This window comes from Podarcis erhardii (genome assembly GCF_964252035.2).
Source record: "Podarcis erhardii genome assembly, chromosome: 2".
NCBI lineage: Eukaryota > Metazoa > Chordata > Lepidosauria > Squamata > Lacertidae > Podarcis > Podarcis erhardii.
The window spans coordinates 78,882,999-78,909,433 of record NC_138498.1 but is presented as its reverse complement, the minus strand read 5'-3'; the positions used below and the strand labels follow the sequence as shown (position 1 = coordinate 78,909,433).

Genomic DNA, 26,435 nt, shown 5'->3' with positions numbered 1-26,435 from the left:
TATTTCCCCCTCCTTCGTGATTTAGTTTTATTATTTGACATTGCCCAGATCAGAAATCACTATAGGCTCTATCAACATTATTTCCCTGTTTGTGACGCATTAGAAGACTCTTGTTGTTTAGTCATGTCCGACTCTTCGTGACCCCATGGACCAGAGCACGCCAGGCACCCCTGTCCTCCACTGCCTCCCGCAGTTTGGTCAAACTCATGCTGGTAGCCTCGAGAACACTGTCCAACCATCTCGTCCTCTGTCGTCCCCTTCTCCTTGTGCCCTCCATCTTTCCCAACATCAGGGTCTTTTCCAGGGAGTCTTCTCTTCTCATGAGGTGGCTAAAGTATTGGAGCCTCAGCTTCACAATCTGTCCTTCCAGTGAGCACCCAGGGCTGATTTCCTTCAGAATGGATAGAAGACTCTAGCTTAATACAAACCAGCATTCTCCTTCGGTGGAAGGAGGAGAGAAGGGAAGCAGGAGTGATCAGCCCTGATCCTTGTTCTGATTTAAGTCCATCAATAAATGCAGTCAACACTGAGCACTCTTTCACTCAGGGCAGCCTGATGGACAAATCTGCATGTCTGAGTTATGGATTGATTTACTGGTTAATTAGAATGATTAGGTTAGCTCTCTTTTCATTTTATTTTTAGTATTGTGAATATAAATATATTGCCGTGGTCCAGGTTCTTATCTCAGCTTTTGAGATTTGACTGCTTTAGGGGTAGCCAAAGTGGTGCCTTTGGACTCGAGTTCCCATCCACTCTGACCCATTGGCTGTGATCGCAGGGGCTGATGGGACTGACAACCAAATTGACTACCCCTGGACTGTGTGAGAGCCCTCACTGGCTCTTAGCCATCTTGAAAATGAGTGTGGAGACTGAGTTAGTTTTTTTCTTGAAAGGAATCTCAAGGTGCACACTAACTTCCATGCTTCAATGGAGATAGTTTACTGCCTTGCCTTTTGCCCTTTTCCTTTGAAAATGTGGTGGTCAAGCTAGTGTTTGAACTTGAAATAATCAAGAAATGTGCCTTTTAACATGCATACCAAAATTTATTCCACTGCACAAATGTTCAAATAGACTAATTGCACTGCATAAGAACATAAGAAAAGCCTATTGGGTCAGTCCAATGGTCCATTTAGTCCAGCATCCTGTTCTCACACTGGCCAACCAGATGCAGGTTTCTCACAGGCAAGCAGGATTTGAGCACAAGAACACTCCCCCCTCCTGTGATTCCTAGCAACTTGTATTCAGAAGAGTTACTGCCGCCAACTGTAGAGGCAGAGCACATCCATCATGGCCTTTTAAAGCCATCCAAGTTGGTGGCTATCACTGCTTCCTGTGGCTTGAAGAAGTACTTTCTTTTATCTGTCCCGAATCTTCCAACATTCAGCTTCTTCATTGGATGAAGGCAGCCAAATGTACATATGGAGCGCTGAATAGGCCAATGGTTTGATCAAGGGCTGCATTTGGGATACTTAAACTGTCTTGGCAAGCAACGGAAGCCAACATTTACAAAGCCAAACTTGCTTGAGTTGACCCCCAAAAGGGCCACGTGGAGGTTGTTGTAGGCAGAGTGCCAGCTTGCTGCTTTCATTGCTGTGTCATGTCGTCTTCCTTCTTTGGCGATCACTTGTAGCCGAGTAAGATTGTCTTCCATGAACACGGTTTTAACAGTGTGTCCGTAAATGACTGTGGAGGCCAATTATGGATCCCCACCTCCTACAATGAGGACATGGGTTTTGGGGCGGGAGTTGATCACGGTGAGGATTTGCCAAACGTGCCTTCCTCTCAATTTTTTTCTCCCTTTCATCCTAAATCTCTGCTTCTTCAAAGTCCATGATGCCTTCGGTAAAGGTTGTTCTCCAGTTGGAGCAGTCTCAGGCCAATGAATCCCAGTTGTCGGTGTTTATCCCTCATTTTTTAACATTAGTCTTGAGGGCATCTTTAAACCTCTTTTTTTGTCCACCAGCATTATGCGTACCATTCTTAAGTTGGGAATAGAGTGGTTGCTTTGGAAGATGATAATCAGACATGACCAAGTTGAAGAATCATTGCTTTGACACTGGTGATCTTTGCTTCTTCCAGTACACCGACATTTGTTCACCTGCCCCTTCCCAAGTGATATGTGAAGTTCTCTGGAGACACCATGTAAAGTACAGTACAGTTCTCTAGTTGCACTGATGACTGGTGCAGTGGGGAAGTACTAGCTTTATTACATATTTTGTGTCTTTCTTTTGTATTTTTATGTTGTGAACTGCCTTGTGATCCTCAGATGAAGGGCAGCATACTAAATAAATAAATAAATAAATAAATAAATAAATAAATAAGGCTTATTCTTCCCAGGTGTTGGTGCTTAGGGAACTTTAAGCCTACTTTGGTTCCCCTATGGTTTTGCTTTCTTCTCTCCTCTTCCATCCCCCCCTTTTCTTTTGATCTTTTAACCACCAGCTAACCTGTCTCCATGGGGGAGACCCAAAGCACAGTTCCCCCTCCCCTTTTCGGTGGAGACAAGGGGGAGAGACTCACTTCCGCAAGCATGAAAACCTTGCTCTGGAAGAGAAGGGAGGTTTCCCCAGAGATGGTGTTCAACAAGTGCAGCAGAAATCCATCCTTGTTGCTTTTGAGTACAGCTTATCCTGGAGGGAAAAGCTCTTATTTTGAAATGACTTCTGCCTGCTGAGCTTTTTGTGCAGGGAAGGGCCTGCCAAGTTTGTGAGGCCCAAGGCTTTCTTGTGGGAGGACGCAAGGCTGTCTTCATGCTCTTTGGCAATGATTAAAGTGAGGTTAGTACAAAAAAAGGGGGGAGGGAGAGCTTTCATTTTATTCCCTGATCCTTGCTTTTTCATACCAGATGGCAGTGCCATATTTTCAGCTGTAATTAATTTAAACTAAGTGCTGAACAGAGAAGTAGAAGAGTGGATCAGTAGCTCTCTTTTGGAGAGGGAGCAGTGATTTTCTTCCCAATTATACATCAGATTCATGTTGCTAACACCTTTAGTCACCCTCCTTAGCTGGTGAAGTAAAGAGGAGCTCAGTGACTGTAACTATTGCTAAACAGTGAATCTCATGCTGTTAGACTTCAGTGTACGCAAAGGTGTTATTTTTCTAATTGGGACAAGGCAGGCTCAGGTGGCAATGAAATGTTATTGTCATGTGACAGCCTGCAAAATGTAATTGTGCATTTTTGAAGTCAGGGTACGAGGAGTTGTGTGGTCTTCTCTTGAGCCATTCACCTTTTCCTACACACAGGTTAATCTTTATTATGTTTTAAATGTGGTTGCAAATGTTTTCCTACCCTCAGTTGTGAATATGGATTAAGCACCTATTGCACGTGGTTGTCCAATGCAACATTTCTCTTTCCCCCATCCCTGCTTCCAAACCACACATCAAATATCAATGTGCACATGGTTTCCTACATTTGGAGAGGAGAGACGGGTCAGTTCCTTCAGTCCATGATATAGATTGACAGGACTTCATCCTGTGGCGGGTGGGTTGGTGCAAAGGTAGGTGTAAGCATGTTTTAGTTTAATGTCTTTCATTAAAGAAAATTGCAAGAGATTAAAAAAGTAAGTGGGTGAAGTTTCTGATTTCATTTATTCAACCTCTTCCTTTAGATTTTTGCAGGACAGTTCTATTATTAGTCACTTAAGTGCATAAAAAATACCACAAGACAGATATATAAGGGACAGCAGAAACTGAGCTGTCTTTTTAGATTTTCTGCTTTGCTGTCACACTATATGAGTTTTATGTAGCAGAATGTAAAAGAATTAAAGTATAAGCTGTTTTGTAAACAAAAAATGAATGTATGCTTTAAACTTTACATGGTTAGTTATGCTATATATATATTCAAGCATTCCATGCCTACAGTTACTTTGCCTGTGTGGCTGCGCACCAAATTATATACAGAGCTGAATTCTATTTACCATTTTTTTCATCAGTTCAGCAGGCAGCTGACTGATACAGGGAGTTATATGCGATTAATTATAACCTCAGGAGGTAGGCAACATGTGACCTGAGTTTGACTTCTATGTAGCTTGTGAGCTCTTGCTCAAACTCCTGAGAACTCCAAACATTGGTTTCTATTAAAAAAAAAAATATAGATTCAGATTGGGCTAGAGACCCCTAAATCACAAGTGATTATTGTGGATGGTTCCCAGTGCTTGTTCGTCTCTGTATTTGGGTGGGGAGTGGAGAACACTAACCCAGGTTGCCAACACTTCCAAGGCTACCACTTGAATAAAATATTGGGGGGACAGGGACAGTTATCCCCCCTTCCAAGGTAGCTGCCTGAAGGTGACTGAACGCACCTTAAACGGCACCTTGTTTTAAAGGGGGAAAACAAGAGGGGGAAAATTCTCCCGCTCTCTGTGCAGCGCCTCCTGCCGCTTCGCTGAAGGGGCGCTGGGCAGAGAGGGGGTGAATTTTTTTTTTGTTCTCCCCCCTCTAAAACAAGGTGTGTCCTATTGTCCAGTGCGTCCTATAGAGCGAAAAATACGGTATATTGATTTTTCACACCTTTTAGCTTCCTCTGATAAAGATGCAGCTTCTTGAGGAATGTGTCTTGTGCTACCTTAAAGACTAACAATTGTGGCATAATCTTTTGTGGACCACAGTCAATTTCATAAGGAGACGAAGATCTCTAAGGAAAGGCGCTTTTAGAGAAAACTGGTTTTGTTTTACTACATAAATTAATATTTATTGCATTTTCTGCTGAATACATATTTGACATTATGATGAGGACTTACAACCTGAATGGAATATGGCATTAGAATGGAGTTAATATTTCTTAATGTCACTTTGTTGTACAGTTCTCTGGGGAGGGGAAAGTGGCAACTGTTTTGTTTTGGATCTCTATATTTTAAAAAAGATAAAACATATAGAGAAAGAAATAAAAGAAATATCTCCAGCTAGCTCCATGTTTATATTGCAAGGAAGAAATTGGAATGGTGAAGGGGTGGAACTTCCTAATTTTCATTCACTCGTTTTTGAGTGGGAATGGCTTGCTATCTCTTGTTTGTTGTTCTCTTCTTACGTTACGTGTATACTGATCCAGCTCACCCATTATGGACCTACCTTCTGATATTGAGGCAAAACAGTGATATGTGTATATTTGCTAACTTACACATACCAATTTTCTATTACCTGGATGTGTTCATTATCAGAGTGTTAATTCTTTGGTGTTCTGTTAACATTAAAAAATAATATTTTCAGTTACTATGATAGCAAATAATTGTACATGTGCGGGAAGAATGAAGCAGAAAATACTTACTGAAAGCAGTGCTTGGCATTTCATTTGGATGCAACTTTCCAGAACGACATCTGGAGATCTACTGTTTCTCCAGCCTAGCAGATAGAGGTCCTTTACCTTTACCTTTATATAGTTTGCAAAAAAAGGTTGTTTGCATTCAATGTAATCCCACATTCAGTGCAAAGCGCCACTGTATGGCATGCAGAGTTGTGCCGTAGGCATGAAGAAAACTCCCAAAGCTTTCAATATTTGAGTTCCCTGATTATTCTAAGCAATTAAAGATGCCCTTTAACCTGTGCAAATAACACCACAAAAATGCGTAGCCTGCATGAGTGTCCTGAAAGGGAAGGGGAACCCAGCCAAGTCTCTTAATTTACAATTCTTTTTCAGGATAGGATACCACAAGAGTGGTTATTTACAAGCTGGATTTTAAGCCTTACAGAATATGTTGCTCAACAGGGTGTATTTTCATTTTACATCAGCTGTCAGGATGTGAAGTTAAAGAAAGTAAAAAGCAAATACAGTGGTACCTCGGGTTAAGAACTTAATTCGTTCTGGAGGTCTGTTCTTAACCTGAACACTTTAGGTAATGGGGCCTCCTGCTACCGCTGCACCGCTGCTGCACGATTTCTGTTCTCATCCTGAAGCAAAGTTCTTAACCCTAGGTAATATTTCTGGGTTAGCGGTGTCTGTAACCTGAAGCGTATGTAACCTGAAGCGTATGTAACCCAAGGTACCACTGTACACATAATATGGTTCCTTATTTCTGGAGATTTTTGGACTTTCATCAGTCAATTCACACATAAAGTTATGTTTCAAACTGCTAATTAATTATGCTTGTACATAAATAATTTATTTCTTTTTTGTTGGTTTGAACTGCATTAAGAATACACAGAAAAGGTTAAAATTAATATTTGAGCTTATGTAGGGCAGCAAAAAGCTGCCAGTTGTAGCTTTTGGGATGACAAAATAAACAAATCTCTGTCTACACAGGAATGCTCCCCCCCCCCAATACTGGGCATTGCTTATTAGTCTGAACTAATAAATGTGTGTATGAGACACAGATATGACTGATTTCTGCAAAAAATGGGCTTTTGTTTACCAATTTGGGGTGTGTGCAGAAGATGTAAATTAATATGTGCTATTTTCTTTGTCACAGTAGTTATTTTTAATGCCATTTTAATTATCTTTGGGTGATATCTAGCAAAGGTTACCTGTTAGTATAAATACTTCCATCTGTGCAGTGGGACTCTTTGCCCTCTAAATCTGCTCTGAAGGGTTGGGGAACACCCAGAACAGATTCAGCAGAGAGATCAAAGAGATTCAAACTTGGTTGCACAGGTGGAAATTCTTCCACTAATGTCTTCATTGGATGCACCCCTATTTTTTTATTACATAAGTATGACAAATTAAAAAGGGAACAAAATAGCTTAGAGATTTTTAAAGAGGCTATTTAGTAGCTCCAGCGCTGAGAACCTTCTGGCGGTTTCCTCACCGTGAGAAGCGAAGTTACAGTAAACCAGGCAGAGGGCCTTCTTGGTGGTGGCGCCCACCCTGGGGAACGCCCTCCCATCAGATGTCAAGGAAATAAACAACTATCTGACTTTTAGAACACATCTGAGGGCAGCCCTATTTAGGGAAGTTTTTAATGCTTGATGTTCTATTGTATTTTTAATATTTTGTTGGAAGCCGCCCAGAGCGACTGGAGAAACCCAGCCAGATGGGCAGGGTATAAATAATTGATGAAGATGAGGATGATGAGGATGATTAGTAGTAGTAGTAGCAGTAGTAGTAGTAAAATAGTAAGCAGTTTATAAATGCTTACTATTTTGCAAGTGGGATATGCTAAGGCTGGATTACCATTGTAAAAATAGTTTAAAACATATTATATAGTGGTTACACATGGAGTTAAATTATCATTGCATTAATTGGTAACAGGATTATTCATTTCCTCATCCAGTGTTTTAATAATATGTTAGAAAGGAGCAGTAGTATAAAATGGCTGCTTTTGAAAGCTGTTTAGGGTTCTGGACAAGGTCAGCTAGGAGGTCTTCCAGTTGGCTTTAAGTGGACAAATGCAACTATTTCTGGCTCCTTTTCTGTATTTTACATATTGATGCTAGTTGGCTTCACTCCTGACTCTTTAAGAATTTTGACCATTAAACTCACACTGGACTGAAACTCAAGCTAGGAAAGCTCATTTTGTCTGGCAGGCTAGGATGTTCAACACTTGACCCTGGGAAACTATCATTTAATTGACTGCTGAATTCAGGTTTCTGGCTGGCATGTGAAAATTATGGGTGCCTTTATTGAGCAGCATACTTACCCTGAGGCCAAATATGAAAGCTATCCACCTGCTTCTCTCTTCATAAACATGACTAAATGGGCAAAAAAGTAGACCTTTTCCCTGCCAAAGTACTTGCCAAAAGTTCTTTTTGGCAATGCTTTAGACACATAGTACACTCTTGAAATGGCACATCTTTGTGTGCAAAGTTGGTCGAGAAAGAACAAATAGGTTGTATTGTTTTTAATACTGTATGTGGAACAGCTGGGCCTGGTTGGAACAGAATAAAGGTCACTTTCCTTACTAAATATTCCCCCCCCCTCAATTTATTAGTTTCCAGAAGACTAAATGAAGTGTACAAAGTGAATTGACAATGTATCTTGCAGAGATATCTGGAAAGAATGATTGGTTTACTTACAGACCTTTTAGAATTATTAGCTACTGAATATGAGGAAACAGTGAAGTTGGCATCTGAGGCACAGGGTCTGAAGAATAAGGAAATAGTTGTTGGAAATTTTAAAGTAAGGGTAATAGATATGTTTAGAGAGTATTCGAAGTGTAAGCCACATCCGCATTTTGAAATTAAGTTTTGACATGCAGTGTCAATGACGTGGTATACTTCTGAGGGTTGGTAGAATGAACTGCACCACTTTGAGTAGCAACATTTCATACATAGTCACACGTAACTTACGCTGGATTGGGCCATGGTGTGCTTGCAGTTTAACCGACTTTTATCAGAAAGCATCAGAAACTAGTGCAGATTTGGTGATAGCTGCTCACCTAGGCATGTCTGATGAAGTATTTTTTTTATTCGTTCGCATGTATCAGAAATAATGCATAATAAACAATGATAAAACATCAAATTCAAGCAGTATGGAATAGTTGAGATCTATTTTAAAAGGTCCAGGAGAATAAAAAACATGCCTGGCACTGAAGGGGTAATGCAGGTGCCAGGTGACTTTCCTGGGAAATAATTCCAAAGGTGTCTCTACTTGTCACAACATTTCAAAGGTAGTGAGGACCCTTGGAGAAGAGATTCTGCAAGTGGACCTCATTGGGTGGGTGGATGTTTATGATGTCAGGAGACCACCAGACAGACTTCCCCCAAAAAGTTGTGTTTTTCTTGCTTTTTGATTTCGGCTATTGGACGAAATTTCGGCTATTCAGCATATACCACATGCATGTTTCGTCAGAAGTAAATCCTGCTGCGTTCAGTTAGGCTTTCTCTAGTACAGTGGCACCTCAGGTTACAGACGCTTCAGGTTACACTCCACTAACCCAGAAATAGTACCTCGGGTCAAGAACTTTGCTTCAGGATGAGAACAGAAATCGTGTTCCGGAAGCGTGACGGCCCCATTAGCTAAAGTGGTACCTCAGGTTAAGAACGGACCTCCAGAACGAATTAAGTTCTTAACTCGTACCACTGTAAGTGTGTTTAGGAATGCATCCCAAGTCACATAAACACTTCGGAAGAATGAGAAATTATTTTGTCGTTGTTGTCATCCCCCTCAATATTTGGCAGCCAGTATTGCCAAGTGTAAAATGGCATCAGTTAACTTTCATGGTGTATATCTTAAAATCAGGCCAACAAGAACGGACACTTTTTGCTAAAAAGACTCTGTACGATTTTAGCTTTTTGTCAGCAATGCTTTTGGCTTCTCCTCTGTTAAGAGCTGTGCACTGGAAGTGAGCGTAAGAGAACAGTCCCCCCTTTCTGGGCCTCTCTCTTGCTCTATCTTTCTCCCTTTTTCCTTAAACAGTTGGCAAAGTTAGTCATTTCTCCAGGATGGGTGTGAATTACCCATTTCTCTGTTCCAGTAAACTGAGTGGGCAGCATTAACAGTTCTACAACACAAGAATCGTTTAAGGACAATATGTGTCGTAACTACTCCTAGAACCATTTTTTAATGCATGGGCTCCAAACATTGCTTTGAATTAGCAAAGATAAAAAATCTGCAGTTTGGTTCTAGCAGTCAGGATGTGTGTGGTTTTGGTATGTCGTCCATCTGAGCACATGATGCTTGGGTAAGTGCTAGGAGCCTGGGTTATGATTCACCGGGGGAAATCATGAAAACAATGTCTGCTTTAAAGATAAAAAGGAAGATAAAAGGGGAGAGGGGGTGTTGTATAGTAACCAAGCACTTCAACATGATCTGTCCATACGTGAAAACAAACTTAAAGGTATAATTGCTATAGAAAGACTCAAATAAGGTACTATGTTCATACCTCATTACGGAATTCATGTGGTCAGTAAAGTTGCACATTTTATTAGTAGTAGATGAGCCAAAAAGGTAAATAAATGCATGTATCAAAAGCCAACAGCAACAAAATAAAGTTCAATATCTACTACCTTTATTTAATCAACTAATGGTCACAATTCACTGTGCACTTTTAAGTTACACAGGAACTCTCCTTTAGCTAAATGTTTTTTTAGATAGATAGATAGATAGATAGATAAACAGATAGATAAACAGATAGATAGACAGACAGACAGACAGAGTTAGGGAAGAACAGTTTTAAGTTGCCGGCAGTTTTATCTCATTCTTTGTGGTAATGGAGGAAGTTTTTTTTTAATAATTTGATTCAGCACAAACTATGATATTGTGTAAAGATCTCAGGTTATGCAGAATGCTGCTGTTGCCAACTAGCAGTGCATGGCAGCAAAATTGTCTGCTTGGGCTGCTGTACATGTTCACATTTCCCAATAGGATGGATGCAGCTCATTATAAAATCCCATACATCCCTAGACTTAAGGAAGGTTGCAAGATATGTCTTCCTTTCCTTAACCAACTTACCTCTGGTGGCATACTTGCCTTTGCCTCTTTAACTGCTTTCATTGCAACATCCTGTAGTTTGGGTTTTTGTTTTTACCTCTAATGTACCATGGAATTTAGAGTTGGAAGGGACTCCAAGGGTCATTTAATCCAACCCACTTCAGTACAGGAATCACAGCTAAAGAACCCCTTGCAGTTGGGAACAGCTCTGGAGGTGGCAGCCAGAGAGCTGATTGTGCAGGCCTGCATGTAAGTATCCAAGCAAAATGCAAGGCATCAGTAAGTTAGCCCCAAATGCCCTCACAAAGGACAAAGCTGCCATTTATAAAGGGACGATCTCAAGTGGTGAAGGCTGCTCCCAACCCCTCCACATGATGCACACTCACAATGTCATGGAGACCTTGGTTTTCTTTGTATGTTTCAGAGAAGAGCAGCAATGAAAGCATGATTTGACATTTTTAATCCTTAACGACAACAACACACAGTAATTTTGATAACTGTTAATTATCGGTCTGTTTTACCCTGTTGAAGTCAGCAAATTATAAGGGACCCTTTTTTGTATAGCTAGCATTTATTTCAAGGAATTGCCTGTGTTTACAAAGATTGTGTGCCAAATGCACTAATATTTTGTAAACAAAACTTTTTTTCATTTAAGAGCAGTTACAACATGCAATTAGTATCTCACTGAAAAGCTATTTCTTTTTTTTAAGTTTGAGCAGAACTGCTGAAATAAATTAACTGCAAAATGACTTCGTAAGACTGGAGAAATAAACAGTGTGTCCTTCTGTGGAAGTAGCTTTACTATATCCAGGTTTGGCAGTGGTAATATTCCATCATTGTTTTGTGACTGGGGAGTGAAATCCACTGTTCACAGCCCCATGCTGTGTTCTTTAGTTGCACGTTCAATATTTTGCAAGTGTACACTTAAAAGTATGACAAGCAGGCATTTGAAAATGTGTCTGTTCTCTCTACCTGCATTTTTTGCTGTGGGAAGTAGTCCTGTGCCGATTGCTTTTTCCACAAGCACCCCTTTTTCTGCAGCATAATTTGGGCCCCAGATTGGTAACTAGGAATAATCTACTGGATGACAGATTTAGAAGAGAAAATGACAGAACACCATTCATTGTCCCCTGTAGTTCCCAGCCAGACTACTCAAATATATTATCGGTGATCAACAGCCCATCTTGGACAATACTATTTCTATTCCATAGGACTTCAGTTGTAGGTCTCTACTTGCTTGCCGACCTAAAACACCAGCAACACGGTTTTTGTGGGGGTTGATAAAATGAGTTGCCACCAGTATTCATATTTTGATAACAGTGCTGTGGGTGTCAGCACAAAATGGCTGCCCCGGGCCAATGAGTACCGTCACAAAAAGGCTTTGCTAGCAATAACAGACTACATAACAAAGACACAAACATAGGGACCAGATCCTGCAAAAAATAAAAATAAAAAATGAGATGCTAACTTTGTCCCCATATTATAGGACCTCTACAGCATCAGTGGTTCATTCACCTGCTCATCTTTCTATGTGATATAGGACATCATCTGCCAAACAACTACTCTTCGGCATTCTGTAGGACAAACAGGGCAACCTCTATGCAAAACAACAAATATAACATCAGAAATGGCAGTATCCAGAAAGCAGTAGTAAAACATTTCAATTTAACAAGGTACTCTGTAACTGATCTTAAGGTGGATGTTGAACAAATGAACTTCAAGGAGAAACTCCTTATATGACCCTATTAAATTTCAGTTTATCAGGCCATTCAGTTCTGGATTCCCCTGTTGCTTGAATCCAGATGACATATTTTTTTCACACCATACATTAACTAGTTTACCACTGCCCAGGTGTCTTTGTTGTCACCACTGTTGGCTTGTTAATTGGTCACTGTATTATTATTATTATTATTTATTTATTTTGCTTTTAAGTAACTGTTGCTAATCATTCCTTTGGCATTTCATTTCCTTAACCTCACTTCCATACATTTAACACCCCCCCCCAAAAAAACACCTTTACCTTCCAGTTTAGGATTACACTTCTTGCATCTGAGGAAGTAGACTGTGGTCCATTCAAGCTTATGCTAGAATTAATTTGTTAGTCTGTAAGCAACAACAGGACTATAACACTGTTACTCCCAAGAAATGCACCCAGATCACCCTGTGCTCTGTTTGGACACAGACACTGGGACACCAGGGATGGGGTCTGGGAAAGCTGCATCTCCTTTTGCTGGTAGCTGGAAAATGTTGGAGAAGGAAGCCCCCACAGCCCTATTGTGTAGCAATTCCTTGTCTTCATTTCCAGCTCTACTGCTCTGTGTGTGTGTGTGTGTGTGTGCGCGCACACCCATACTTTCTCACTTGCTTTGCTTGCCAGTGTGCATGCTGGATCACGCTGCCAAGGATTCCCATACTCAGTGAAAAATGCCACTGCTTTTAAGGGGCGATGGAAAACAGTAGATTTTAACAAAATGTTCTTTGTTATTAACAAAAACGTGAGTGACTAGAATCAAGTGAAGCTTGCCATTTAATGCATTTTGATCACTATTTGTCAATAGTAAAACAGAACGTCTGTTCATAAAATGGGGTGTAAAATGTGCGTTTTGATGAGGACGTTGACTGAGCAAGGTCAATTGATTATTATTTTTCTCTGCAGCTTGTCCAAACAGCTAACTGTGGTTAACAAGTAATCACCCCCTTTTTTAAAAAAAACCCAAACCCCCAAAACTATTGTTCATGCCAAGTGTCAGTTCAGCTGTTGAATTTTGTGTGTGCGCTTGCTCACGTGCTTGAGTAAAGACAATGGATAAACAAGAGCATGCTGAAATCTTTCTTCTTCTTCATGAGTGAATTAAATGTGTCAGGCTTGAATAATGGCCTTGTCTGTTTTTCTCTTAGAATGAAGGCTGCCAATGGGGATTATCGAAAAGAGCACAGAGACAGAAGTCGCAGTCCAATAGAACGGGCTGCTGCACCAACAATGAGCCTTCACACCAACCACATATATGCCTCAATCCCAAGCTTACCCATGGATCAACCTCTAGCACTGACCAAAAACAGCATGGATGCTACCCGGTCTGTTAGCATCACTCCTACAATGACGTCAGTGGAACGGCAGCAGGTACTTATGCTGTTCTCCATGATTTCTCTCTCTCTCTCTCTCTCTCTCTCTCTCTCTCTCTCTCTCTGTGTGTGTGTGTGTGTGTGTATGTCTGTGTCTATGTATTTAACAACTACTTTCTTCTCAACTTGGTTGTGTTCCTTTGTCTTTGCCTACATCGTTGCCTAGTTCCTCTTCCTGTGAGCACATAAATGCAGATTAAAATGTCACAAATGTTTTGATGGTTGTAAGTCACCCTGACCATAAGGAGATTCAGGGGCAATTGAAACAACAGCAACATATCAATAAATTTCTGAGCGATCTGATTCAGCATGTCCCAATAAATAATATAGCTTGATAGCAAGTAGAAAATCATTCATACATATTTCCTCCTGTTCAACTCTGTTGAAGTTAGAGGGCCTTCGGACAGCAGAAGAGGCTCCCTGTGGCATTCCCTTCAGTCTTGGAGATCAAAAAAGGAGCAGGCAAAGTTGTTGCCCTTGCTGCCTCTGATCAGACAGTTCTCCTCAGGAGCTGGTTGAAAGCAACAGATCCTCGTTTGCAGGTGATTTCTATCTTTCAAAAGTGATAAGGAGATAAAAACAGATTCTGGATTGCACCACTGCAAGTTTAAGGTGTGGAAATTCCACGATAGAAAGATCTCACATTCAAAAAAGTAAGAAACAACGATCTTCAAACCTCACACGCGTGTGGTGGTGGATGTGGAGACAGAGTGTGCTAGCATTCTCTGCTCTACTGCAGCTTGCATTGCCTTTCAGTCATAGAAAGCTCCCTGCATATTTTACTTCAATGAGTTGGAAGATATGTTTATTGGAAGGAACCCTTTCCCCACATAATTTCAAACAACTTAAGAGCTCCCATCTACGTACAGTATTTGAATTAAAGTTTGCCAGTATTAGTTTCTTATGGATTATTAGGGGGGGAAATCTTCAAAGGCTCCTAGATACTTATCTTCTATAGCAAGTTTTTAAGATCTGGCTATAACATGACCCTTGGAAAATATCCATTGTTCTCTGGGAAGAAACTGTGAGAGGCATGTGATATGACCTTTTGGAGAAAAAGGTCTGGTATGGCTTGCTGCTCTTTAACATGGGGAGACAGAGATAACTGAAAGCCTGACCTTGACCCAGAATGCAAAAAGCTTTTGAACAGTGAGCAGTCTCTAGGCTATGTAGCAGATGTGTAGAGCAGTGTTTCCCAACCTTGTGCCTCCAGCTGTTTTTGAACTACAACTCCCATCATCCCTGACTAGCAAGACCAGTGGCAAGGGATGATGGGAATTGTAGTCCAAAAACAGCTGGAGGCACAAGGTTGGGAAACACTGGTGTAGAGAGCCCCAGACACCATTTTCCCTTCCTTCTGCTGACTGAGAACTCGGCTTTCCCAGCCTCTACCTGGAGGTTATTATAACTTCCCCCTCTTGGACTTCCTATGTTAGTGTCAAGTAAGCAGGATATTTGGTGCAAGCACCAGCATTTTTCTCTGAAGGCCTGGATGGCTGTTTGTGCTTTAAAAAATAAATAAATTATAGAGGGGCATTTTTAAATTCCTTTAGGAAAATTCCTACCGAATAAAGATAAAACAGTCTTGTTTATACTTCCTTTCCATCAACTTAGTTTTGTGCCAAGCTGTTCTTCCCACAATGCTCCCCTCCTGTTTTACTCTTAGATACATGGGAAGAAGCACAATAGTTTATAAAGCAAGTGGCATATTGGAAATTGCAACCTATGTGAACTAGAATGATAGCACAGATATGCTTGCTAATGTATTGAGATGATGCTCCTTGCTGATTTACTACAAGCATAATCACACAAGCATTCCTCTTGGAAATTTGGGAATTAAAAAAAAAGTTTGGAGAACTTCTCACTCAGCATTCTTAAGTGTTTCGTTAACACTTTTATTTTTTATTTGGCACTTCATAGTTGCTCTGAAATCCTTATATACTGTACGTATGTATCTGGGATGTGATCTGTACTCTGCCTTGCAAGTGGTTGCGTTATCATTTGGTGTATTGTTTTGTATAATCCATTGTACAAAACCAGCTCTTGCTGTTCTGCATACACCACTGCCTCTCTGTAGCCGGTTCTGATGACAGACAAGGAAGGGAGAGGCTCCCATTGACGACATTAGGGCTCTTTGATAAGTCTTACTATTGTTTCTCAGCTTGGCAGCCAACTCTGCCACTCTAAAAGTACATTGGGAACTGTTTTTACTGGATTGCACTTGGGAGGTTATGGCCAGATGGTTAGACGTTTTGTTGTATTTGGAACATGATTGAACTCTTGTCTGAAATTGGATGCTGCTTGCCGATATTATGCTAATCATGTTTTTTTAAGAGAGAGAAAAAGGTTAGCAAGCAGCTCTTTTGCATTGCTTCCATTCATTTCAATGGTGTTGCCTGTACATGGTGAAAGGAGGGTGTCCACAACTGTAATCATGTTACCAAAGCTGTATGGAAATCAGCTACCATACCAACACACTCTCCTCTTGACTGGGGTCATGGGGAAGTGCTTTTCATACCAGCAAGATCCACAACCCTACAGAGGAAGCAGCCAGGTCAACTCGATCCACATAGTTACTATTACAAATGTAATTGGGCTGTTTTCTATTTATTCGCCTATATATAGGGTACGCTGTACCTAGTCATTGTGAAGAATACAAAGGATTAAATCAGTGGGACTAAATATTCCTCACTGTTCCTCTCTTTCCTTTGGTAATAAGTATCCTAGGCATGTTTGAATTTGCTGTTGGTTCAGGAAGATGCAAATGGCTTTGTTCTCCATAGAAGCAGAACAAACAGCAGCAACCTGTCGCCTTTGTTTTTAAATTGCTGAAGCCTGACTATCTTTGATCTTGCAGTCAAATATAATCTCTTCTTAGGGTGCTTTGACTGTACTTGTGTTAAACAATGGAATCTCTCTGCTGGTTCCTATGTCATGTGAGGTTTTTGCGGCTAAAGCACATAAAGGATGAAAGGCTTGGTCCCTTTGTGAATGCCCACCTTTTGAGCAGGCTTCTAAACTAATCTCAACGAACCAGGACACTCCAGGTGATGGTCTTGAATTTGGTCCTGGGTTCAACTTCCATGTCAGCTCATTGCTGTCAGCTCATTGCTTTGGAGTGTCTCGAGCTCTGTTGCCACAGGCTTGTAAAATAAACCCGTGAAATACATACGGTCTGCTTTGAAAAGGTGTGGTTAACTCTCATTGATGATGAATTAATATTCTTAATCTACCGAAGCATTCTGTCTACCGAAGCGTTCTACTTCTCCTGCGTTGCTGGTTGAGTTGACAGCTCTGGGTCAACACATGTAGCAACTAATGAGAGCTTTGCTACTGACCATCTCTTGCAGGTTCCAAGTGTCAGTTCCCAAACCTACTATGTGCAAGCGTGTAGGGCGCTGGGTGATAATCTGGTTTTCAACATCATGATATATAATCAGTTAAACATTGCAATATTTCAATATATCACAATATCTGTTATGTTATAGTACTACTGTACCAATGATTTTTAAATTAGCACATTTTCTCTAAAATTAAACTTGTAGAAGTAACTAGTAGCATAGATATCTAAGTTTCCCTAAAAATTGATTCCATTACTAAACAAGAAAAAAGCAAATTCAGTGTCACACTTTTAGATATTCAAATATCATTCACTATTGAGTCTTAGTTGAATGTATAACATCAGTTATTTGATTGTTAGTTGATTTTCTTTTCTAAACCTGGCCAAAATAGAAAGAATAGATAAATTTTAACAGATATATATATATATATATATATAGAGAGAGAGAGAGAGAGAGAGAGAGGCAGGAAAATTTGTATTTCTTTTATAAACCTGGCCAAACTAGAAAGAATGAATAAAATTTTACAGAACAAAAATTACTAAATGAAATTGATATGTTTTGCAAGGAAAGTTTGCATTTTGGCGTTCTCTGGCCATAGAGATGCTCTTTGTATTTGAAGAACATCGCCACCCTTGCTGAACCCACTAAGACTAATTTGAGCCATCCCCTATTTCCTCACTTAGTGGTGCCAGGTGAAGCAGATCATTCCACAATGGTAGATAGCAAGGCCACCCCTGCTTATGATCAGAGAAGGAAGTACACCATATGGAGAAGATGAGGCTGTCACCAAAACCAGCAATGCGTGTTCCTACTTACAGGTGTTCAGACATCCTTATACTGTGCTTGCTTGTACTTGCCAGCCAAATGTTTGGGTGGAAAGAGTTGTAGGATAAAGTGGCCCAGAAATGCGTAAGTAGAACTAGGTCCCACAAAGGGGGAATAGACAGGCATGGGATTGCTAGCATTGGCAGCAGCCAAGTTCTTTTCTATCTTCCTGTTTTGTCCTTAGGCAGCATAGTTCTTAAGTTATGGCTTTGGACTAGCTACAGTTTGTGCCACTATGGCAGTTGTCTGGTTTGAGCATTCTTCTCTGCTTGTGGTGAGGATGGCAGGCAAGAGAAAGGGAGGGGTAGACCTAGGGGAAGGTCTTTGAGAAGACCCCGCCTTCTTCTCTCTTTGTCTCATGTAGGACCAGTTCATAAACTGAATTTCCCCTCTTTCAGTGAGTAGTCTTTCAACCTTCTTTGGGGTATACAGATGTTGTGCGTAGGTGTATTGTGTCAACTGGCTGATCATGGTTGTGCCCAGTACCAGTTCTGCATTAGCAGCAGCAGCAGCAGCAGCAGCAGCTGAAGTCACAGCAATTGCTGCCACCCATCTTTGGGATAAGCCCATTTCACACTTAGTGACATGCACTATCTACAGTCCCAAAACAACATGCAGATTCTTCATGCTTAATAGCAGAACATGGTCGCATAATTTTTTTTCATCCTCTTTCTTTCACCTCCCTGGTGGATATATAGAACTTTTAAATTGTTTTTATTGCAAATTTATTAAAGAAAAGAGAGAAAAGAAGCAGGGAAAGCAGAAAACCTCCCCAGCTTAGCTCACAATACAATAACCATCAATACATCCACCTTAGTCTACACATAAGGCTCGGTATATGCCCTCACAATGTCCAAACAGGTAGCCAAATTAAGTTGATGCTTATAAAGTGTTCAAATGTGGCAAGAGTGTTAAGGTCTTTAGAGCATTGTGTAATAGACAGTGGGTGCTTATCTTTCAGGGCTTGAAATAGAAGGACGAGATTCAACTAAGTTGTTGCATGCAGGGAATGAGGTCCACTTGTGCTACAAGGTTTTCCCTATCCCCTAAATCTGCTCTGGAGGGCTGGGAAATGGAAGAACAGGTTAGGGGGAGTTCCTGTTGTGTGAATGCATCTTGTTGCTGTGTGCATACCCTTGGCACTACACTGAATTCCATCCTAAATCCCTTGGTGACCGTAAAGGCTTGCAAAATCCATTTCTGTTGTCCTGCCATTAATCCCCATACTACAGGAGTATTTTGAATTTGCAGATCTTCAACACTTGAGTGCTTTCCAAATTTAGTGTGCGTGAACTTTGTGTGTTGTACTAAACAAAAAGCTGTTTATTGATACCAGATATTTTTGGCTTTCTCATTTTGCTGCTTATGCTCACTAGCAGCTACCATTTTATTTGTTGTATGTGCCTTGTTCTGCTGGAAAAACGAACAACTCTTCATTTTACTTAGAGGCATAACTGTGCTTATTGATTGTGTTTTTCTCTGCCCCTCAGAACCGTCCATCTGTAATCACATGTGCCTCTGCAATCAATCGTAACTGTAATCTATCTCATTGTCCAATCGCGCACAGTGGATGTGGAACTGCCATGCCAGCGAGTTACCGGAGACCATCTAGCAGTAAGTAATACTGCTGCATTTCTAGTTTTCCTTCTGAGGACTTGAAAGCTTCATGTGGCCATCAAATAACTCTTAACATGTGCAACAAATTAAGAGTAGAGCGGGATATTTATTTTATTTCAAGGGAGAGGGTATACTAGGGTCAAATTAAATCTGTAATTGTGTGCTGGAATAGAAATTTTATTGGGATCTTCCTCCCTGTCTTTTGGCAGCAGAAAGCTTGATTCATGCCAGAATTTACGAGCAAATGTAACGGATGGAGAAAATCAAGGCCCACCCCCAAACATTTTTTGTACTTTCTGTGCTTGGAAAATGTAGACCTGGTGTTGCTTCAGCATTGTTTTGAGCATATTTTCTTAAGTCCAATTGTGAGTCTTACTGTTGCAATCTTCTGTTGCTATCTTCTGTACATATGGAACTGTAGTGCTAACTCAACTAACTAAGAGTGTATTCTTGCATAAAACACACAAGTAGGGGAGCATCCTTGTCTCCTCTTGGGTTGCATCCAGAGGAGGTTAGTCATGCACAGTACTGCTGAAATGAGAGACCTAAGTTTTCCGGCTGATTTCAACTGGACCTAAACGTGACTCATTTGCTCTGGTACCCTTGACCTTGAGATTATATGACAGTATCAGTTAAATAGGGGCCAGACACAAATTATATATTAGAGACAACATGCAAATTATGACTTTTTCTAGAAGAAAGTGAACAAGAGGGAACAGAAACCTGAAGACAAGGATTGGGTGTAGTAAATGTCATTCTCCTATTTTTTAAACCCACATACTGTAATTTTCTGGTTTCAATAATTTTTTATTTATTTTTTCTGACATTAGCAACATTTTGTTGATACGACAATTTTAAAGGAGCGCATTTCAGCAAGTGTGCAAACAAAGGTATTGCATAGCTGCAAAATGTAGCTGGCCATGTTGCACTGCAACTTGCGTATTGAAATGGAACCGTTTTCATGTACACCTTTTCAAAAATCCCTTCAAATATAAATGCATCTCTTTTGTTTTGCTCTTCCTTGGGAATGAGAATTTATATCTCCATTGGATATACCCAAATGAGTTTTAAAGGAAGGAAACCTATTAGAAAGCTTATTGTATTGGGGATCCACTTCCAAATGGTACAAAAGAAATGATGGGCAGTATTCAGCAGCATAATAATTTCTGTTTGCGCAATGGGACTTCCCATGCCCTTCTTACATTTTCTCCAGAGGGTTGGTGGAACACCTAGAACAAAGGGTGGGGGAGGATGTTCCATTGCATAAGCAGAAACCCTTGTGCTGATGGAATGTTCACTTTGTGCTAGGCTATATACAACTCTATGGGATGAACCTTTTTCCTTTTCAGATATCTAGTCTCTTGTTTTAGAAGCCTCTTTTCTGTGTGATATACCGTTTCTTATTCTTTTTGCTACTTAACCTGTAAAGAACAGATGCTTTAAGTATTACAAATATATTAATTTGAAATGGTAGGTTAGGACTTTATTTGCAAGGGATGTCATTTTATGCATTTTTAAAGGTCGCTGCATGAAAAAACTGCAAGTGTTTTTGCTCACATGGGTAAGCATGGGATTCTTACTCATCTTTCTCCCCCACCCCTTCATTTCCCCCTTTAGCTACCACTGCCTGTGATCCAGTGGTGGAAGAGCACTTCCGCAGGAGCCTTGGCAAAAATTACAAGGAGCCAGAGCCAGTGACAAACTCTGTATCTATCACTGGATCAGTCGATGACCACTTTACCAAAGCACTTGGAGAAACGTGGCTTCAGATCAAAGCTGCAAAGGATGGCGTGTCCAGTAGTCCTGAGTCTGCCTCTAGAAGGGGCCAGTCATCTTCTCCTCCTTCCTCCCACATGGTCAATCATAATCATTCCCCTTCTGTAGTCTCATGAAGAGAGGACCACAGTTTCTTCATCTGAAACATCAGTTTGCATGGTTTGACTGAGCTTGGAGCAGTGCTCAAATTGAAATAGTGTTTGGGAGGGAGGATATGAGAGATTAGTTTCAAACACATTTTGTGTTTATTTGCTTGGGGTTTTTTTTATACGTGTGCCCTTATATAAGATGATAGCAGGAACTATTTGACTTAAGAAATAAATTTTATGATGTAGCACTCTTTTTCCCCCCCTGCCTCAGTTACCAAAGAAACCTCTGATGCAAATCTGCTGCCCCCTTAAAAACAAACAAACCAACCACAGAAGGAAGTTAATGGGCAAAAGTAAAATAAAGTAATAACTTTTAAAAAAGCCATTCTGTACAGTTGGTTGACCCAAATGCTGTGTGCTTTTGGTTAGCTTCTTGAGAGTAGAATTTTGTCTGGGTTTTGCTTCCATTGCTTTTGTTTCCCTTGTGAAGTAACTTTGTATGTATATACTTGAAAAGAACTGTCATGTATGATTTGCACTATTGGAGGAGGTCTAGAGTTGCATAGCAACTGCGTGCACGATGCTTATATTCTGAGGGCAAACTGCTTTGAAAAAAAAAGTCTAAAGATGATGTTTCTGTCTCTCTTTAAAGCAAGAAAGCAAAATTTGCTTAGGAAGGGGAAGTCTCATACAGGTTATAGGTCTTTCTCTCTATTAGATTTCAGATGCTTAATGCTTGCAACTGGACTGCATAATTGACCGATTCATGGGCATTTTAAATGTTTCTTAACACTGCAGTTTGTAAGAATAGAGCTGAGGTCAGAGGGTTCAATAGTGCTTAAAGATGCATGTTTTATGAAAAAAATAGCTGGTATCTATTAATGTATAGACAGTAAGAAATATAATACTTATTAGCCTTCGTTGAGAACTAGTTTTATTTTTATTTTTCAGTAACAGTCCTAGATAGACTTACTGCTGGTACAGTTGTACTCTGATATTTGTATTTGATATTCACTTTAGTAGCAGCCAGCAACCATGGACAGCCTCAGGTCAGGCCTCAAATTAAGCAGTTTATAGTATATATACAATGCTGTGGGGTACATGATGCTATAGTTTCTTTCATTACTGAACGATTTAAAATCTGCATCATCATCTGCTTCATACACAGTTAGTTATGAAAATCTAAAGAATATCTATGAAAGCTACCAGTTGGAGAAAACTGCTATCTTGCTAAATATTTTTACCAGGACAAGATTGCCTTTCACAATCTTATTTTTGAGGCTGCTTATAAACCTAGGCCAAGGCACCAGTACATTCCTCGATTTAAAAAGAAAACAAAAACACGGTTATAAATGTGTTACTTGCATTTATTTCATTTGCTATATTAATAGCCACTAACTAGGTAATAGAGGCAGGCATAAAGAACAGACTTGTGTTAGTAGTAATGAGCTTCTCAGCTTTTTGTTAAATGCAGCGGCCCACCCACTCCTTAGCCACACCCACACATTCCACCAATCCCCAGTACAGTCACAACGAGGGCTTTTTATATTGGGTTATCTGACAAGACTGGCTGTATTGAGAGTTTATGAATAGGTGAAAGACAGAACTGCATGTGATGTATTCTGGGCTGTGTTACAGTATTGGGTCCATACTGGCTTTTACATTTGTTTAAAATAGTAAAGCTATTCAATATGAAAAAGGCATAGGTGGTCAAGACGCATAAGATAACTTGTTTTGTTTCTGTTGTTCCATATTAAGTGTGACTGCCTATTTTTATTTTTTATTTTTGAAAAAGCAGGAAAAGGACCCTTGCCACCCATTTCACTATCTTCATGCTGGGTATTCAGTGCTCTATCTGCTTTGGCATTTGGTACCCTACTCCCCGTAAGGAAATTGGAGAAAAAAGAACACACTTTTTTATATAGGTAACTTTAAGACCATCATTACGCTGTGCGTAAAGAATGTACAGAGAAATTTGTAGGTATTTTTTGAGGAACAATTAATTTGTTAATGATATGTAGCTATTTAATTTTTCCCTTTCCTTTACTGTAATCATTCTCTCTTTTTTTGTCTGTTTGGAGAAAAAAGTTGATCTTTTTTTGTTTGTAGATGTCTGTAATACAGTAAAAGTGCAGGAACACAGTTATTCTATGAGAACACTGCATTAGCAATTAATAGCCACTAGTGTGTTATTGCTACAGGCTACTGAGAGGTCTAACAGGAAAGTACTAATGACTGTAGGTGGACTCTGAGATATGTAACTCCTTTGACATTTCGTTTAAGCACAATATTACAGTATCAAGTTTACCTATCTGTGATAGGTAAATGGATTTGTGGTGGGGCAAAGATTGGCGCCTCATCTTAAATACACAATAATTGGAAGTAAACTCTGCTGATTTTGGTGGAGCATACTTCCAAGTAACTGTACTTAGGATTATAGGCTCAGTGAGATGTGTTGTCTCCTGTATAATCATTTGGAAATAAAGACTATGGGAAACATAATTACTCTGAGAAAGCCAAAGGGGTTGGGGTAGATAGAGGCAGAGGGAGAGTAACCTCACTGTTACATGAAGTTTTTTTCACAGAGCCACATTATCTACAGTTCAGCTTGAACAATGCTCTCCGTGTTTGTAAATCTGTAATATATCATTCTTTTATGGCCTTGTTTCACCTGGCGATTTTAAAAAAAGGTTTGGCAGGCCATCTTTTTTGTACTTAAAAGTAGCCTTAATGAACAATAAAGTGCTCTTAAATCTCACATATTTGTAAGCATGTGGTGTTTTTTTAAATAAAAAAACTGGTAAGAGATTTCACACGTCCACCACCACTCTGTGCTAAAAAGTCATAATCCCTAAGCAAGCAAAGATGGACATAGTGTGCCTCTGTTGGCACAGTACTGGTTTGTGTTGGTTCACTGGTTGTGAACCAACACTCTGGACCTTTATTTTTAAAAAGAAGTTAAGCAACAGCTGTGTATGAATGATCACAATAGTAATGGAGCACACACAAGCCAAAGTAGTACAAAAAAAAGAAAAGAAAAGAAAAGAAAAAGAAGCAAGATAAAAGTAACATAAACAGAATACACCACCCAGTGCTGACTGGTGTGAATGAAGCAACCATCAAAATGAATGGAAGCAGCTCACCTGGTGTGAGTCACCAGAAAGTATACCAGAAATATCTTAATATTTCAATCAATACATGAATATATCAACAGCTCTGGCTCAATGGCTGAACATTTATTTGACCATCTTACCAGGTCATGTTCCAAAACTGTGTGATACACTACCATGCTGGTCAAAGATAGCCCTAGATTATTTTAACACTTCACTGTGTCTGCAGCATAGCAGCCCTCTGAAGATGGACATTGAGTAGTCCTACTCAAAAGTATTTCAATCTACCCTGCACTGAAAACCAGGAGGAAAAAGACACCCCGGGTAAATGGAAAGTCATATGGAAGGGTGATGCAGATAATAAAACATACAGATACACCTCCATTTCCAAAATTAAGTCGCATTAGCACAACCTGGAGTTGTTAGGGGGAGGCTGGTGTTTTAGGTATTAATTTATTACATTTTGATGACTTTTTAACAATTTTGTATGTCTAAATTTCACTGCTTGTCACCTAGTTGCCTAACACAGGCAGATTTCCTTCAGAATGGAGAGGTTTGATCTTCTTGCAGTCCATGGGACTCTCAAGAGTCTCCTCCAGCACCATAATTCAAAAGCATCAATTCTTCGTCGATCAGCCTTCTTTATGGTCCAGCTCTCACTTCCATACATCACTACTGGGAAAACCATAGCTTTAACTATATGGACCTTTGTTGGCAAGGTGATGTCTCTGCTTTTTAAGATGCTGTCTAGGTTTGTCATTGCTTTTCTCCCAAGAAAATTTCGTGACTGCTGTCACCATCTGCAGTGATCATAGAGCCCAAGAAAGTAAAATCTCTCACTGCCTCCATTTCTTCCCCTACTATTTGCCAGGAAGTGATGGGCCCAGTGGCCATGATCTTCGTTTTTTTGATGTTGAGCTTCAGACCATATTTTGCGCTCTCCTCTTTCACCCTCATTAAAAGGTTCTTTAATTCCTCCTCACTTTCTGCCATCAAGGTTGTGTCATCTGCATATCTGAGGTTGTTGATATTTCTTCCACAGCACCTTAGGGTATCTTGAATGATCGGGGTGCTGTGGGCAACACTGGCCTCTGTCCCTCTTTCCTTCCCTCCCTCCTCTGATGCTCTTTTGCATTTCTGCCTCCCAAAGCCTTGCACAGCTGTTTGTTGCAGCAGCCCTGGCTACAAGTTCTCCTGCTGAAGGGTGCCTCTGGGGCTGGCCAGAGGGTGCTTTCCAGGCTCTTGTGGGGAAGTGTGAAGAGGCACCTCTCTTTGGGGCAAAGGAGGCGGCTCAGTGACCAGGGGCAGCAGCTTCAGCTGCCCAGAGGACTCCCAAGGAGGGGGAAGAGGAGGCTGAGGGAAGACTCCATAAGGGAGGGTGTTTGAAAAGAGGTGAGGGGCTGCCAGCTCTGCAGGCAAGGGATGATATAACTGGGCTCCTGAGCCCCACAGGGGAGCTGCAGAAAGAACATAGTTGTTCAAGGGAGCTGTGGACCCCAAAACATTGAAAAACCTCTGCTCTAACAAATCACCATGACTACCAACAAACAGAACCTGGAATGATGGTGAATTGGCCAAAGTGAAAAGAACCATGCTCAGGCTGTTGGGGCAGACAGTGGCCTTCATCTGCATCCAACTGATGTTCCCTAAGTGCCCAAGTTTACTTTCTTATTAAAAACTGGTTTACATTCACTCCTACAGAGAAGAAAAGGGTCACTCTTACTTGAGGTGGGAGGAAAGTACATCTCTTGTTGCATCCTCACCCTTGTCCTGCCTGTCCTAAGTGGCAGGTATTTTTTTTTATTGTGCTTGAACAGCAGCATATGACTTGCTTTGAAGTCCAGGCATTTTTAATCTAGCCATTTGATGCTATTTTTCATGGTAGTCTTAATCATAAGAGAGCCAACTGTTGTCATTCCGTGAGGCAGCTAAATTAAGCCACAGCTATCAATTCTTGGCACCGGTGCTGGAACTTCAGCGGCAACAAAGACAATCTGCCCTTGTACACAGTATTTTATCGCATGATGCTGTTTGTTCCACTCCTCTCTCTCGCTCCCACCCCCAGCCCACCCCCATTGCCAGCAAGCCAGTGGTTAAAGTCTCTTGAGCACAATCACAACTGGAATTTATTGTTGCAAATGTATTCCCAGTCAGCAAAGAACAGTAAAGTCTGAAGCTGTTAATGGCTTTTCTCTCCAAAACGAAGTCACAGACATGATCTTCCCCTGAATTTTTAAGCCAAATTATTTCACCC

General features: G+C 40.5%; 1 protein-coding gene across 3 annotated transcripts in view; it reads left to right on the top strand.

The window, feature by feature from the left end:
* VGLL4 (vestigial like family member 4) overlaps positions 1–23,829 on the top strand; it is a 95,059-nt gene extending 71,230 nt beyond the window's left edge. For 2 of the 3 annotated variants that reach the window (XM_081848505.1, XM_081848506.1), the window contains 3 exons: positions 13,199–13,421; positions 19,080–19,203; positions 20,824–23,829. In XM_081848505.1, coding sequence (XP_081704631.1) covers positions 13,199–13,421; positions 19,080–19,203; positions 20,824–21,098 — 622 coding nt within the window. In that variant the 3' untranslated portion in view covers positions 21,099–23,829. Of the gene's footprint in view, positions 1–2,671; positions 2,778–13,198; positions 13,422–19,079; positions 19,204–20,823 lie in introns of those variants that run through there. The other variant, XM_081848507.1, reaches the window with a different exon arrangement.
* Positions 23,830–26,435: the final 2,606 nt, after the last annotated feature.